The sequence below is a fragment of the Centroberyx gerrardi genome, chromosome 19, assembly GCF_048128805.1.
Source record: "Centroberyx gerrardi isolate f3 chromosome 19, fCenGer3.hap1.cur.20231027, whole genome shotgun sequence".
NCBI classification, from domain to species: domain Eukaryota; kingdom Metazoa; phylum Chordata; class Actinopteri; order Beryciformes; family Berycidae; genus Centroberyx; species Centroberyx gerrardi.
In genome coordinates, this window is record NC_136015.1 from 9,088,717 (window position 1) to 9,101,733 (window position 13,017).

A 13,017-nucleotide genomic window follows, 5' to 3' on the forward strand; every position below is an offset into this window, starting at 1 on the left:
CACACTCTCTTCTTGCCCTTTGTCTTTCTTTCTGTATCCCTGTGTCTCCCTCCCCTCTCTCTCTGCTGCTGCTGTGCTCACAACTACATTATTCGGCGCAAGACGCAATCATGACTTCCCTATCCATGTGGAGGAGAGATGATATATCGGGCTGCACTGTTACATTAAGGTTTCATGCTCCCTGGTAGCAAGGCAGTGGGTGGGCAGAGTGAGAGAGAGAGAGACAGGAAGGAGGGTATGGTGCTAGAGAAAAACCAAAAGAGGACATGTTTATAAGAGGGATACTAAATCCTCGATGGTGTTCTTGAGAAAAGAATATCATTTAGCTCAGGTGATGTCTCGTCTCATTTTCCCTTCACTGTATTCACATCGCAGACGTTATTGGCTGTAAAATCTCCTTAGGTCATCCGGAGCTAACATTATTTCCTCAGTAACTGGAGAAGGGCGAGTTGGCTGGCATATTGATCGATACCTCACTCTAAGCAGCATAAAGCATGTGTACTGTATATGAGGAATAGAAAGACACCGAGGGAACAGAGCTTGCACCGATTTTGCATTTGGGTGGAAATGACACAGAAACACTCAGCTATTCTCTTTTCCGGCATTACTATGATTGGCTATGTCTGGAATGGATTCAGATGTTGCGATCTTTCAAGGCTTTTATCTCCAAGCGGGGGGGAAGAAGAAATAGGGAGATGCGAGAATCTGCATGACGAACGCTTTCCATCTTTTCCCAGATGAGTGGATAACATGCGGCACACATTACCTCGGAAAGCAAGCTCACATCTATGTGCTGTGTGTGTTATAAATCATCCTTTAAAATTCCACATGGGTAAATTCTCACAGGGAAAGAAAGAAAGGAAGGAAAAAAAAGGCAGCACAAGCACAAACCAAACCAAACCGTCTCAAAAGAAATTGACTCTTCTTGAACAGTTAGAACCATAGAACACAACTCAGTTGATAGTTATTTGTTTCAATCATATTATTTTTTCATCAAAAGTTTCAAACCATAGGGGAGGACATTTTATAACTAAACCATAGGAGATACAAAAAAAGGGAATAATGTTGACACAGAGGATGTGACAGGAGTGGATGGAGGGATTTGTTGGAACTGGAAACTCGGAAAAAGCAGAGGATGGCACATATCAATGAGCAGCTCTTTCCCTCTCCCCCATCCCCAATCCTTCTAAATGAAGAAAAGGAAAAACAAAAAATAATAATAAAGACTGAAACATTGAGTGCTTTCGTCATCCATTAGAAGGGAAAAGGAGAGAAATGAAGGAAAGGTGCCTAGGGGGTCTAACAGTGTGAGAAACTTCAGTGAGATTTTTTCCCCTTGCTATAAAAAGAACTGAACGGTGCAGAAATATTCTTCTTTTTCTTTTTTTTTTTTTTCCAAATCATCAAACAGGTGAAAGAGATTTTCTTTTTTTCTCCAGAATAAAATCAAGACATTTTTTCTCAGAAACAGTTTTTCATAGTTTTTTTTTTTTTAGTTCATTTAAAAATCTTTCCTCACTCACAGACGTGTCAAGCCCCTGTTCTTTCATTTCAATAGTCTTTGCGAAAATATAGAGTAGAACAGTCTTCTTTCCTCGTCTGTCCACTGCAGCGGTAAACAAATACAGTATAGGATCCGACAGAGCACATCGCAGGAGATGGGGAGCGGTGTGTGTGTGTGTGTGTGTGTGTTTTGCACTTATGTACTTGTGTATAGCTTTTCAGAAGTTCGGTATCTCTGTGTGCGTCTGTATCTCAGTATGAGGGCGTATGTTATCTATGTGTGTGTAGAGTTTGGTGTGTTTTCACACTTCAGTCTGGAAGTCTCCCTCGGATGAGTCGGGTGTGTTGGCGGAGGAGGAGTCCCAGGTCTTGTTGTGCAGCTCCATCCGATCCTTCTGCTCCCCAGGCACGATGGACAGCTCGGGGGTCATGGTCTTGAAGCTGTCCCAGGAGCGCTGGTCCTCCGGGGTTGACTTGTCCTGATGGAGAGGGGGAAAAGGGCCATATAGAACAAATTAAAAGGTACAGAATCTTTTAAAAACAGCGGGGGAGAGGGGTACGCCCTGCCTGGAAACCTTCGCTTTGGCCGAGGAGAATAAAGATTTGGAGATGGATAAGTTGGAAACACGCGGCCGCACAGCACAAGTCGAATTACATCTAATGTCTCTATCCTTTGCAGCTTGCAATTATCCACATACCCACAGAGAGGCCATAACGTGTGGCTTACCATTAATAACTCAGTGCCACTTCTTCTTCACCGTTAATTCTTCAGATCAATAAACCCTATGATGCCTCTAACAACCTACCGAATGCTAAAAACCAGTACCATACCGAGTTAATAAGCATTCCCCACCTTCCTCTCATCAAATACACTATTCCTTATCTTTTATTATTTACATGGGTGATACCTGGTCTTCCTTTATCTCCCACCTCTCCCAATCAGTGACTTTGAGGTTAACTGATCTGGCATGCAGTCTCAAGGCTGGGCTCTGTGATCGCTGCATGTGGTCCCCAGAAGGGCCCTCCATGCATGTAAAATACATGTTGGGGGATTAACAAAAATGGAATTAGAGGCAGCATTATGCATCAGATAAAGGCAATTATTCAAATTGGGGGATCGTTATCTTGCGGAGATAATGATTTCACAGAGACAGGAAGAGCTAGCTGGGTAGACATGAGGGATAGGTAGCCAGGATGACTTGATGGAACAAAAACACACAAAGACAAGTAGAAGACGGTCTACTCTAAGTGCTTTCCTCATGCAAGGCAATGACGGGCCCAAATTACAGCAGAGCTATTTGGACTACATTTGTATGGATCTCAATATGAATTCATTCTGAGCATGAATTCATAGGATCTCCAGTGTATCTTGCATGACATTGTATCCCAAGATGAGTGCTAGAGAGTGCTAGAGAATGAATTCAGTGACAATCCCTAATGTGCTTACCCCCACGGGTGTGCATGTGAGCATGTACGTTTACGTGCACACGTTTGCATGTGTATAATCCACCAGAATGGAGAACATAGGATTACTGGATCTGCTCTTCCACCCATCTCCCATCACCTCGCCTATCATCACCTCTTTTGCCTTTTTTTCATCGTGTTCCTTTTCCACACTCTCACCTTCCCTTCATTGCACCGACTCTCATAAACTACATAATGCAAGTCTCTTTGAGATGTTCACACCTCTCCCTCTATCTGAGACAGACACACACACACACGCACACACACTCACACACTTGATCTGCAGCGGCACGACGTTCCCTCCCCCCTCGCTGTGTGGTGTTCATCGCCAGGCCGCTAGGGGGCAATATCTGCCTGATTATCATTCTGCCTGCGTCGAAGCCTGACAGTTGGTAAAATGAATACAAAAGGCATAATCTGGGAGCCAATTTGCATGCTAAACGCTGGCGAAGGAACATTTTGTAATGCAGGAGTGTGGGTAATGCTGCAGTTAAGCCCAACTTTTCCCTGGGAGACTAGGCTAACGCGATTGTGCTGCTAGTGCATGTCTATCCTTTCCCTTTCGCCATCTCTGTCTGCCTCCGTGCCTCCTTGCTCCCCCCCCCACACCACCATCTCATCCCTCTCTTTTGCCTCTGCTCTCTTTCTCTCTCTCTGCCAGATCCCCTCTACTTACACTCGACGAGTTCTTTTCACCTCCGGCAGACGAAATGCTCCATCGCTTTTCCCTCTGTGGTGATGAAATGGGAGGGAAAAGACAGGAGGGAGGACGAGAGAGAAAGAAAGAGAGAGAAGAGGGGGGGAATCACAGTCACTGACAACTCTGCCCCGAAACAATAGCATTGTTCCCACACCTTCAGCGGTGAACAGGCAGTTGTTGCCCTGTGCTTACACATTACCCCCTTTTTGTCTCTTTCTCTCCATCTCTGAATCCCCCTTCACGGTTTCTCTCATGAGTAAATACAACACGTACACACACTCGCACATCATACACACATGAACAGAAACATACTGTCCCACGCAGCACAGAAAAGGATCTAACAGGCAGTGTCAGTACGGTAAATAGTGTTGGAACACACTACGTTGTCAAGTAACATCTTGACCTGTCAAAGGAAGCAAGGACAGAATAATCTAAGGATCCTACACACTACCACTAGCAATTGCAACTAATGTAAAAGGGAGCATGGCATGTGGGAGTAAAGTGATCTAATTTTTAAAACCTGAGCCTAAGCATACAAAGATAGAGGCTTCTGTAACTCTTAACTTTGTTTTCTAAATATTGTTGAAAGGGGATATCTGATCCGATATTGTTGCATGGAAATGGTATCTAGACTATCTGCATTATTGATTCTGTATGTGTTAACACAACACATCAAGTGGGTAAAGCTGGGCTGTAAACTAGACATTGCTGACTGTGTGTGTTCTGCCTCTGGCTTTAAACACATAAACCTTTCAACCTCGTGCTGTGCCTCTCAGACTTTATCTATCTTTTATTTTGTTCCCCTCCGTTTTTCCTTCCTCCGCCCTGTCAATTTCTTGATATATCGCTATTTCATCTCTTTTTTTCTTTCTCACTAAGTTCATTTCGCCAGTTCCCAATAATAGATTTAGCCTGTCATGTCCAAATACATGCATTATGCATTTTCAAAAACATACTTTCATCTCTTACGTGGTATTTTGACAGCTTCTACCAAAAGAAACCCAGAAATTATGGACATTATTCACAGACAAATGGCACAACTAAATTTGCTATGAAATGTTCTGCGAGAACATGGTACAAACTGGAAGCATGACAAAGCTAGAAGAAAGTTTGTAGGGGTTCAGTAGGTAAAATACAGTTGAGAAAAGATCTAAAGCCATCTATTGACTTGTCTTGAGACACCTCCACTACAGGATCAGGTGGATGAGGCCCACACAGCCACTCTTCCGAGAGAGTGCCCCTCATTTGGACCATGGAATGGAGATTATGTCTGGATTTGGGTTAGCAAGGTGGAAGGCGGTCTTGAGGGATGATGGGGGAGGACGGGTGGTTGTGGGTCAATGGGTTAATTTTACCTTTGTTGACTTGGATGCCCATGGGTCTGCTGATTGTCTGGCTACATTCAAACTGGGACATGACAACAAGCATGCAACACAACACCCAGTCAGCCAACAAAGGACATAACAAAACAGAAAACAAAAAATAGAAATCAATAAAAAAGTTAACCAGTAAGGTAAAGAAACATTTAGAAAGGACAGACATTGAGTGAGAGGCTCACATGAAACAAACTCAAATGACATATATACATGAACAAAATGAAAGTACAACTGAACGTCAAACAGCACAGAAGCAGAATGAGTGGATACCAGAACATGACTGTGGTTTTACAGTTGTCAGTGGGCTTTGGGTCATTGAACCAGAACTCTATTTGGAGATGTCTTTGTTCTCTGCCCCTCCCTCTATGTCTTACTTCATTTCATTATACCCTCCACATAATGATAGAATCTAGAGTGCCTATTCAGCACCAGCATATTTTATTAGGGGCACAAAAAAAAGATGTAATTGGGCATAGCAGTCTTTAGCACCATTTACCCCTTAGTTGGGAAGGAATTTGTGTCACAAGTAATAAGGCCCTTCAAAGAGGCAAATCTGGAGAATGTAGGGCAAATAAATTCCATTAGTGCAACACATTGCAAACAAACGAGCAATCAGACACACAGACTCGGCTTGCTGCAGCCAGGGCTTGTGCAGTGCAGCGCAGCGCAATCCAAGGCCAGGCCTCTGGACTTGAAAACGGTTCCAGCTAGCGATTCGGCCCTTTTCACCTCCTTTTAATTGGCCCAAGGACACTAAATGAGCTAAATTAGCATTGTGCCTCTCGGTGCACGAAGCCAGTGTTAGGCTTGTTCCGCCCGGGCTAACCGTCTCCTCATTAGGAGCCACTGATAGAGCCGGTGTGCTAACGCTACGCTGCGCCAGCCCTCGGTTTTCATGGGCAATTTGTGTGGAAGGGAGAAAACAGTTGATGAGTTTATACTCGGCACGGAGAAAGGGGGCAAGGAAATAATTAAAAACAAGCTAATGAGAGGAATTAATTATTCAATTAATGCCTCAATCGTGCCGCTGAGGGCTGAGTTTAGAGGGAGAAATGGGGAAACGAGGGAGACGGCAAGAGAGAAAATGTCAAGCCGTGAGGACGAATAGAGGGGAGAGTGAGATATGAAGAGGAAGAAAAGGGGAGGACTTGCTTTATTGCTGGAATGTGAAATTGAAGCCCCTTAGCTTAATACCAGCAAATTGACTACCAAGACCTAGGGGGTTTGCAAGTGCAGTCAAATTGCCCTCACTGAATCAACAAAAATTGGGCCTTTGTCATTTAAAATTATACATCTTCGTTTTACATGAGAATCCTCAAAGCATACACATTACCATAGCCAAATTTCCCTTCTGTGGCCTAACAACATTGCTGGAATTTCAATAACAGCCACTAATCTTAACTGTGAATGCATAAGGAGAGCACCCCCAGTCTCACCTCGTTTTTATGGGGCAGGCTAATGGAGGAATCATCTTTGACTACCACCACATATTTCCATATATAGTCTAATAGACTGGGATTTCATCATAGAATTCACACATACGCCTACAGCCATTTAGATTGAATTGCAAATATATCTCTCATAATATAGAAAAGTCGCTCCCTGCCCCTGCTCTGATCTACCATGAGTAAAATCACAACAAAGTAGGGTACTTATTTCCTTTGTCTTTCTCTCCATCCCACTGCGTTCCACACAACTCCTCACTATCTATCTGGAGAGGGAAGCCAAGCACGCTTCATTTAATCAAGAACACAGCAGACGACGGATGGAAATATATCCCATTTGAGAGCTGAAAAATGCATCAGCTAGGCTATTATGCAGTGAACGCTAACACATGCACACACACACACACACACACACACACACGCCCCAACATACAGGGAAGCACAACACTGCATCATTGGGCACTGCATGCAGATTTGAGTTAGGACCTTCTGAACCCTGTGGAGAGGAAGAAAAAGTGATGGAGGCCGACACAGAGGGCAGAAGCTGTTCTAAATCTAAACATTAGCACAGATGCTAGCACACATACTGCAGCCAGTCTGCCTCCCCGCCTCCCTGGCTGACTTACTGTAACCCCATCGACTCCATTTGTATTCTGTCTCCATTACGGGAAACACAATGAAAATAGACTCCATCCGTTTGCAGCCATATGGGCCCTGCCACAGCGAGCACTATAGATAGAAACAGACTAGAGCTCCAACCTGGAAGCAAGGAGAAGGGAAGTTATTCTCTCCATTGCCAGTAATGTTAAGAAGCCCACTTTCCGTCACCTACAATTCAGTCTGTCATTACTTAGTTTGAGTTTTAGTGAAACTTATGCCATAATACAAGTGTTGTCATTGATATATCTCTCTGTTTCCGACTTAATTCAAGGTCACAAACTCCTGTTGTGATGATGAAACAATAGCTAACAAGCTAAGATTAGCACCCAGTAACTACTGTGAGAATCTGTCTCCTTCCCGCAGGCAATTTTGAAAATGCAAAAGAGTTGCTGTGCACCTTTCTGCACTACAAATATATGTAACTACAAGAACAGCAGGGGAAAAAATATGCTTGTGTCACAGCATGCAACTGGCCTTTGTTAGCCCAAGTTAGCCAGTTAGCATTTTAGTGATTTATACCAAGTGGATTTTAAAGGTCATGGATTTGTTTCTCAAAAATAACAACAAAATATGTGACAGGACAAGACAAAGCTGTGGTATTTATTTTCAGACTACAGGAATAGTTCCGACAGCTTGAGCAGGAAGAAGAGACGGACAAGGACAATTTTAACATTGACGTTAATGGGGAGTCTTGTTATATGGTGTCTGCCTTCCCCGTCTTTCCGGTCATGTCCTTCCCCTCCATTTCTATCTATTAACGCTAACACTGAGTCATCACTTGGAGGTTAACAACCGCCAGCTATCAGTGTGGTAGATAGAGTAAAGGGATTAGCGCCAGTTGCTAACATACTAAATGGGTAAGATGGAGTTAAACGACAGTGTGGATGGATGATATGGAAGAGTGAGAGTGAAAGGTAGAGCGATAGAGAGAGAGAGAGAGAGAGAGAGAGAGAGGGAGAGGGAGGGAGGGAGGGAGATCAGGAGATTGAAGCATGTGGATTCTATCTGTGATAGTACATGTAATGCCCAAGACCACTTTAAGCCCACTGCACTTAGACAGAAAATTGGATAAGATGTGAAAGTAGAAAAAAATGTGTGTGTGTATGTGTGCGCGCGCGTGTGTGTGTGAGTGTGTGTGTGTGTGTGTGTGTGTGTGTGTGTGTGTGTCTATGGCACACTTTCTGATATCCACTCATCTCTTCAATGGCCAACACAGAGATCCTACCTTTCCAGAGAAGTAAAATGGATCAGTTCTCTCCTGACCCCATAAGCCTTTGTGATAGTTCTGAGAGCCTCTCATCAGCACCCATACAAAGCGCATCGTGGTTGGCCCTTTTCAGTGCCAAGGGGTTTCAATGAGCTAGTTTATGGATAGAGTATCATGGTTTATGAGGTGATTATAAACATGTTTGGATGGGTCATTGTTTTTATGAATTGATTTATCACTTTGTTACAGCGTTAAGGTCATAAAGTTTCATTCAGGCACTGAAATGGACACAACAACTGTATGGATCGTCACAGTCAGAGTGGGAACGGGTGCTAAAGTAATCACGACACAAACCCCAAAAACACAACAACCTAAAAAACTCCCATGTTTGCATCTTAGCATGGGAGATACACCCACTCCCAATCAACCCAACTCACTAATCCATTGAAGAGGACTTTGTGAATTTCAATATGGATTTGCATGGGTTGTTGACTGAGGAATGGGCATTAGCATTCATTAAATGAATGCAGAAGCACAAGGGATACAAGCTGTGTTGAACTGAGCTGTCTGGTACACCACCACACCACTAGGGGGCCATCTAGTCTTTAAACTTCAAATACAGTCACGTCACTATGAGTGGACAGGCCACTGGCGGTGGTTGATCACCAGCTACATGGATTATATATAGTTTGACACTGTGCTGAGTTTAATTACAGAGAATTATAGTCTTGAAATACAAGACTTTCTGGTGTGCCATGTACACTATAAACTAATGCTAGCATTAATCATTATCTGTTCTTGGTGTGAGATTTAAAATTCCCACACCGCCCAATACATTACACATATAGCCTGTTTAGAGATACGTTTCAAAATATAAAAAATAGTTGTGAAAAATGTATTTGCACATGTAGACAACATTCATTCGCAAAATATATTTTGTATATAGTATGTATGATAACAGTGCATAGGAAGAAAATGTATTTCCAGCGTCCAAAATATATTTGGAATGAATGTCACATGCATGTATAAACACATTATTTCCCCTTTTTGTATATTTTGAACCATCTCTTTAGGCCTATTCTGAATTATATGTGAAGTGTATGTTTTTGCAGTATGGGAATATAGATCACAGACACAGTGGCAAACTATGAGGTAACCATATAGTGCATCAACCGGCACTTTAGAGGAGGTTAAAGGGGCTCTACTGCACTTGATTTATGTGGGGTTTAGCATGGCTTACGTTGACTTTCTTTGTAAACGAGGGACATTCTCCGTGCTAGCGACGGCTCGGTGCTTTGTCTCGGTGGCGGGGGAGGGGGGACCTGCGGGGGACGAACACCGGCCTCGATGGTTAGACGGGGTTACAGGATGTTATGGGTCTAAGTTAAAACACTTGTTTAGGCACTTGGAGAGGAGAGAGAGCCCTGCAAAAGTCCAGGGGTTATTGGGTTTTATGAGGTGGCTGGTTGAGGTAGATGAGTCATCGTGAGGTAGGTAAGGGGAAGTGAGGGTGTTCCATCCACTGGTCTTGCCTGGAAGTCTTCAATTGGCCGACAGCCTTTATCATAAATGGGTAAAACACTCTATAGTGTTTTAAGTGACTAAGTCAATTGGCCGTATGAAGGGTGATTATCAACCCTCCACAGTGCTTTGAGTGTCCATCCGTGAGAAGGTATCCCAGTGAAATACAATTATGTGTGCTATTAAATCACAGTATTCATGTGGTATTATGTGTGTAGGGTGAAAATCCAGTCACTGTCTGTCGTATGGCAAAGAAAGGAGGTTATTAAAGTTATTATAGGGCATTTATACCATTACTCAGGCAGTAATTGTTATCTTCCGAACTCAGCTCATCTGCTTCATAAGCAGTCGGTGCCACACACTGATCTCACATATAAAACCGATAAACACACACAAACAAAGAAACAAGAGGACGGACATTAAGCCACACACACGCACACACATGCACGCCCACCCACAAGCACACATGCAGGCACTCAAGTATGCAAGCGTGCGCACACACATACACACACACACTCTTCTCATCTCCATAATTGCTGTATAGTCAGCATCTCCGTGTCTGGGGGTGACTCTCAAAGTGAGATGTTGACAGCAGCAGAGCTGAACTCAAGCTGGGTCCTGTCAAAGGCCTGACACTAATAGCATTATCAGTGTAATTATTCACTTTTAAGTGCATAGCCTATCTACTTTTAACATAATGGATTCAGATGAGTTAGCCATATCTATGCTGGCCTTTCATTTCATAACATAGGTGACGTCATTAACCTGGAGGACATATGTGTGCCAATGAAGCTCAATTAGATCAAATAAAGCTAATCTTTTATCTGTGCCTTGCCTTTCACTTCTTTTACATTTGAGTATAATCCCACCTGAGCTCCCTGTGAGGCACATTAGCATGCCATGGCACAACTGTTGAGAACCACGGCTCTTAATATATGGCCCATGCCTTGCAAGCGGCCTGCCATTTTTCTCTTCTTCCATAAAATATTTGGTTGGCAGTAATGAATGGGGAGTCGGCCAACGCTCACGAAAATCTTGATCAAGACATTGAACAAATGAAGAGTGAAGGAAAAGGCCGCCGGTCTGGCATTGGGAAATGGCAGTGTGTGTGTGTGTGTGTGTGTGGCTGCATGGCATGGGGAATATGAGAGATGTCAGCCTGGCCTCTGTTCCTCCGCTGACGGTGTAAATTAGATGTGAACCAGCATGCCGCCGATGCCAGGGGAAAGTACACCTATCAAGGCTGACTAACTCATCATGGCTCCACGCACTCCAGCTCCTCAGATGAGGCGAGTGTGTGTGTGTGAGAGTGCGTGCACGTGTATTTAAATCTTAATGAAACCGGCCCTCTGAAGGTCAGCGCAGAGCGAGCGGGGGACTCTTTCGTCTGCTGCTAATGGTACATTAATGATTCAAAGACGCTGCTGTGTCTCATAGTCGCAGGTGCCCACCCAAACACCACCCACCACACACACACACATAGACATACACACACATATACACGCACACTGTCACATGCACAGACAAAGAAGTCAATTAAACAGACGCATAAAGCAGAGTTACACACTTGTACTTAGGCACACACATGTTGATTAAGTCAGCGCTGCATTATGGTGAGGTAATTTGGTAAGGGTGAGAAATAAGGGCAACGGGCTTAAATTGCAGGATTTGGATTTCATTAACTGGCCATGATTGATAAGCCATCAAGTGACAGCTCTTGCGACCAATTGTTTTTGACAGGTAGTTAATAAGGCACCAACCAGCTAAGGGAATGAAATAAATTCAGGCCTATTACAGCATGCATAAAAGGGATTTAAGAAAGCTGGAATGGAACGTGCTTCTAAAGTTATATTTATGAGGTAGTTATTGTCCCATTCTCCACGGACATGATAATAATAAGTACAGTGAATTGATCAAATGGCAATGCAAATACATATTCACATTACATTCAAGTTCCTTTGTTAGGTCAAACAATGTTTTCGCATTTCCTGGGCAGTAATTTAGAAGGAGAAAAAAAAGACCATAATGAATACAAACGCTTTCAAAAAAATACCTCATGTTTGTAAATGAGTGGAGGCTTCGCTCAGAATTTTGATGAATGTGATCGTCTGAAGGCTGCATTCCAATACGGCGTTACCACAGTGCTGAGAATATTTAGCCAGTGATGGTTTTGTAAAACTCATCACACCACTCGCTTTTGCCCTGCTTTAGTGTTAAGGGTCGACCTTTGTGTGGGGCACAGGTATATAGGAGTTTGGGGGGGTTAGGGGTGTGGTAACGTGCGGGAGGGGGTGGGGGGGTGTGGGTGCATGGTTACAGGGGGGGTTTCCCATCCCGCGGCTGGGGCGAGGGTCTTACCTTGAATGTGGACATGGCTGGGTCCCTGCTATACCTGTCTATGGTGTGGAACTTGGACGAGTGGTTGAGCTCATGGTACAGCTCAGAATGTCTTTTGCGAGTGTGCATCACTTTCTGGAAGGGAAAAAAGGAAGGGACAGCAAAAAATGAAACAAATAGAAACCAAAAAAAAAAAAAAAAGGAAGAAAGTCAAAGGAAGGGGGCCAATAGGGGCAGGCAGGGGGAGAGGAATGGGGGGGGGGGGAAGGCCGAGGGACTGCAGCGATGCCAGCCATGAAAAGGGGTTAGAGAAAGAGGGCGACAGATCGATCGATAGCTGGCTCACACTCATACATCATCTACTCCCTCAGTCTTTGAGAATTTGGAACCTGGGAGTGCTGCAGAGGAGTCATTTTAGTGAAAATTTGGTGAAAATTACTGACGGGGAAACGTTATTGTTACAGCTTGGCGGCTGCTAGTCGGCGGCGCTGTTAACACCGGACGTCGTCGAACTCGTTAAGTGTCCGACAAATGGACTGGAATTGAACACTCGCCCGAGTGGACGGAAACTCTATACCGGCCTCCCCGCGTTCTGAACACATCTTTCTAGCAGGCAGCTGAATCCTGATCTTTTGCAGTGAAAGTCTCTGACAGCAAACTGCATTTGTCACTGCCACCGCCGATGTCTCTCTGCGCTAATGGGCAGCGCCGGAGCCGCTCGGCAGTAGCTAATCGTCAAAGCAGCTTGCGAGGTTGAAAGCGACACGGGGGCCAGATGCCAGCACTCACACCCGCACACTCACC

The 13,017-nt window shown here is 44.1% G+C and overlaps 1 protein-coding gene across 3 annotated transcripts in view; it reads right to left on the reverse strand.

Annotated features, from left to right (window-relative positions):
- Positions 1-1,781: 1,781 nt before the first annotated feature.
- Positions 1,782-13,017, reverse strand: part of adgrb2 (adhesion G protein-coupled receptor B2) — a 131,881-nt gene continuing 120,645 nt past the window's right edge. For 2 of the 3 annotated variants that reach the window (XM_078290315.1, XM_078290317.1), the window contains 2 exons: positions 12,235-12,348; positions 1,782-1,982 (listed from right to left, as the gene is read on the reverse strand). In XM_078290315.1, the coding sequence (XP_078146441.1) occupies positions 1,806-1,982; positions 12,235-12,348 (291 nt within the window). In that variant the 3' untranslated portion in view covers positions 1,782-1,805. The remainder of the gene's footprint in view (positions 1,983-12,234; positions 12,349-13,017) is intronic. The other variant, XM_078290316.1, reaches the window with a different exon arrangement.